Genomic DNA, 3058 nt, shown 5'->3' with positions numbered 1-3058 from the left:
AGAAACTCATATAGTGAAAGGAAGGGCAGAATATTGCACCACCTCTTTAACTATGGAATACATAATTAATGTAAGTCAGACACTTGTATATTCAAACAGAACTACACTCTAACCCATTTTTTCAAGCAAAAAGATCCTATTTAGCCGGGCATCAGTGGGTCACGTCTGTAATCCTAGCTATTCAGGAGGCTGAGATCTGAAGACAGCAGTTAAAAGCCAGCCCAGGCAGGAAACTCCGTGAGACTCTTATCTCCAATAAACTACTCAGAAAACCAGAAGTGGAGCTGTGGTTCAAGAGGTACAGTGCTCGCCTTGAGCTGAAGATCTGAGGGACAGTGCCCAGGCCCAGAGTTCAGGCCCCAAAGACCAATAACAACAACAACAAAAAGATTATATTTAGTATCTAAGGTACATAAGAGTTATACTTGGTTCATACTCTGAAACCAAAACCTATGTTGAACATTGAACATACAAGGAGATCATGAATGTTCTGTGATATTTGTAAAATTTTATTCACTGAACAGGTATTCATTGACAATTCCTATATGCAAGCATGGTTAGATGTACTAGGGATCTATCTTTCTTTTTTTTTTTTTTGGGTCCGGTCATGGGGCCTGAACTCTGGGCCTGGGCACTGTCCCTCAGCTCTTCAGCTCAAGGCTAGAGCTCTACCACTTGAGCCACAGTGCCACTTCCGGCTTTTTTCGTTTTGTTTATGTGGTGCTGAGGAATCGAACCCAGGGCCTCAGGCATGCAAGGCAAGCACTCTACCACTGAGCCACCTTCCCAGCCCCTGTACTAGGGATCTAATAGTGAAGAAGAGAGATTAAGGTCTTGTCTTATAAGGTTATATTGTGATAGAGAAAAACACAGCATGAGCAAAACAGGTATTTTAAGAATTAGGAAAAAAGGTTGGGCGCCGGTAGCTCACACCTATAATCCTAGCTACTCAGGAGGCTGAGATATGAGGATCATGGTTCAAAGCCAGCCCAGGCAGAAAAGTGTGTGAGACTCATCTCCAATAAACCACTGGAAGACTGGAATTGGCACTGTGGCCCAAGCCCAGAGTTCAAGCCCCACAACCAACAAAAAAAAAAAAAAAAAGAGGAAAAAAGTAAACTAAGCCATGTAATAGAAAAGGACTGGCTGGGGGTAACTTCAGGTAGACGGCAAAGATGGCTGTGAGATGAATAATGAGAAGTCGGTCATGCAAAAGAAAAAACAAATACAGGGAACAGAAAGTGTAGAAGCTCTAGGCTAAGTACAAGCTTGCTATGTTCTAGAAAGATGGCCAACGATACAGTCTACAGGCCTAAGTGTGGGAAGCCTTTTTTTTTTTTAACCAAGGAGATGGTATCTAACCATTCCCCCCCTCCCACCTCGTTGGTCATGGGCCTTGAATTTAGGGCCTTGACACTATCCCTCAGCAATTTTGCTTGAGGCTAGCACTCTACCTCTTTGAACCACACCACCAGTTCCAGATATCTGGTGGTTAACTGGAGATAAGAGCCTTGGGAGAGACTCTTTGGACTGCAATCCTCAGATCTCAGCCTCCTAAGTAGCTATGATTACAGGCATGAGCCACAGGTGCTTGGCTTGTCTAAGTCTTTTTTGTTGTTGTTGGTGGTGGTCATGGGGCTTGGACTCTGTGCCTGGGCCCTGTCCCTCAGATCTTCAGCTCAAGGCTAGCGCTCTACCACTTGAGTCACAGCGCCACTTCCAGCTTTTTTTTTCTTTTTGCTTATGTGGTGCTGGGGAATCAAACCCAGGGCCTCATGCATGCAAGGCAAGTGCTCTACCACTGAGCCACCTTCCTAGTCCCTGCTTTATACTTTTATGTGTAAAATTTTTATAATTTATGGGGAAAAAGAACCACAAGAATATCTCTAATAAGAAAAAACAAAAGAATCAGCATGCTTGCCTTGATAGTTTCTTCTGATACTTGGCTCTGTAATGCTTTCAAAGCTTCATCTTTCTTAATATTTTCCTTTTCCATTTCCTGAAAACACAAAAATTGAAAGGCAAAATATAAGGACATCAACACTTTCACAATAGAAATATTACAAATCATCTATTCAAGATAAGTTATAGAAACATAAACATAAACTTTATAACGATGACTTTACCCCTTTGCTTTCAGTCAGGAGTCTATCTAGTGATTCAAGATGATGTTGTTTACATATTATATCTTGTTGCAACATGGATATAGTCTTTTCTTGTTCTTTAAATTGCTGGTCTTTTTTCTCTAATTGAGCTTCAAGCTAAACATAAAAAAAACCCAGTATTTTCATATTAAATTTAAAATTTGTTTGAAATACTAAAATATACTGAAAAGAATACCCCAAGTAAAAGCCATTTTTACATGAAAATATATTAGTCAAGCAATAAATACACCATACTTTATCCTTGAGAAACCACAATAGTTAATATTTCAAAATGAGTTTACACTATTTTAAAAAACATACTTTTTCAATCTGTTTCTCCATTTCTCTATGCTGTTCAAGATGAATTTTCTTTGCTTTTTCAAAGGCTAAACAAATTTTCTCATGTTCTGTATTAATATTAGTTTCTAGACTTCTTATCTTATCATTCTTTTCCTAGAAATATAAAACATATTAAAAGACTATAACTGAAAGCCAGTTTTATATGAAAATATATTAGTATTAGTCAAACAATAAATATAACAGACTTTATCCTTGAGAAATCACAATCGTTAATATTTCAAAATGAGTTTAAACTATTAAAAAATTCAAGAACATATAAAAAAACTAGCATTTCTTTTGTTTCTATTAGTATAAAAATGACCACACTTGGATAATACATTGTTCTGTTAGCCTATTATCTTAAAAACAAAAAAATAAAGATTTTAATATAATTTATACTTTGTACCATACTTTAATTATGTTTTATAATAATGCTGTAAAAACAAACATGCTGCCACAAATTAAGTACCTAAAAGTCAAAGTAAGTTTGAAGTAAAAGGAAAATTTTCTGGGTACGGTGCTGCATACTTGTAATATTTGGGAAAAAGTATCTAATCAAGACTAGTCTGAGTGAC

General features: G+C 37.2%; 1 protein-coding gene across 2 annotated transcripts in view; it reads right to left on the bottom strand.

Moving 5' to 3' along the window:
- The window catches only part of Ccdc18 (coiled-coil domain containing 18), a 113373-nt gene that overhangs the window by 50647 nt on the left and 59668 nt on the right, over window positions 1-3058 (bottom strand). For both annotated transcript variants that reach the window (XM_013018350.1, XM_013018351.1), the window contains exons 14-16: window positions 2466-2597; window positions 2127-2261; window positions 1922-1999 (exon numbers count right to left, since the gene is read on the bottom strand). In XM_013018350.1, the coding sequence (XP_012873804.1) occupies window positions 1922-1999; window positions 2127-2261; window positions 2466-2597 (345 nt within the window). The remainder of the gene's footprint in view (window positions 1-1921; window positions 2000-2126; window positions 2262-2465; window positions 2598-3058) is intronic.

The sequence above is a fragment of the Dipodomys ordii genome, unplaced genomic scaffold, assembly GCF_000151885.1.
Source record: "Dipodomys ordii isolate 6190 unplaced genomic scaffold, Dord_2.0 Scaffold39, whole genome shotgun sequence".
NCBI classification, from domain to species: Eukaryota; Metazoa; Chordata; class Mammalia; order Rodentia; family Heteromyidae; genus Dipodomys; species Dipodomys ordii.
This window is presented reverse-complemented; position numbering and strand designations above follow the sequence as displayed.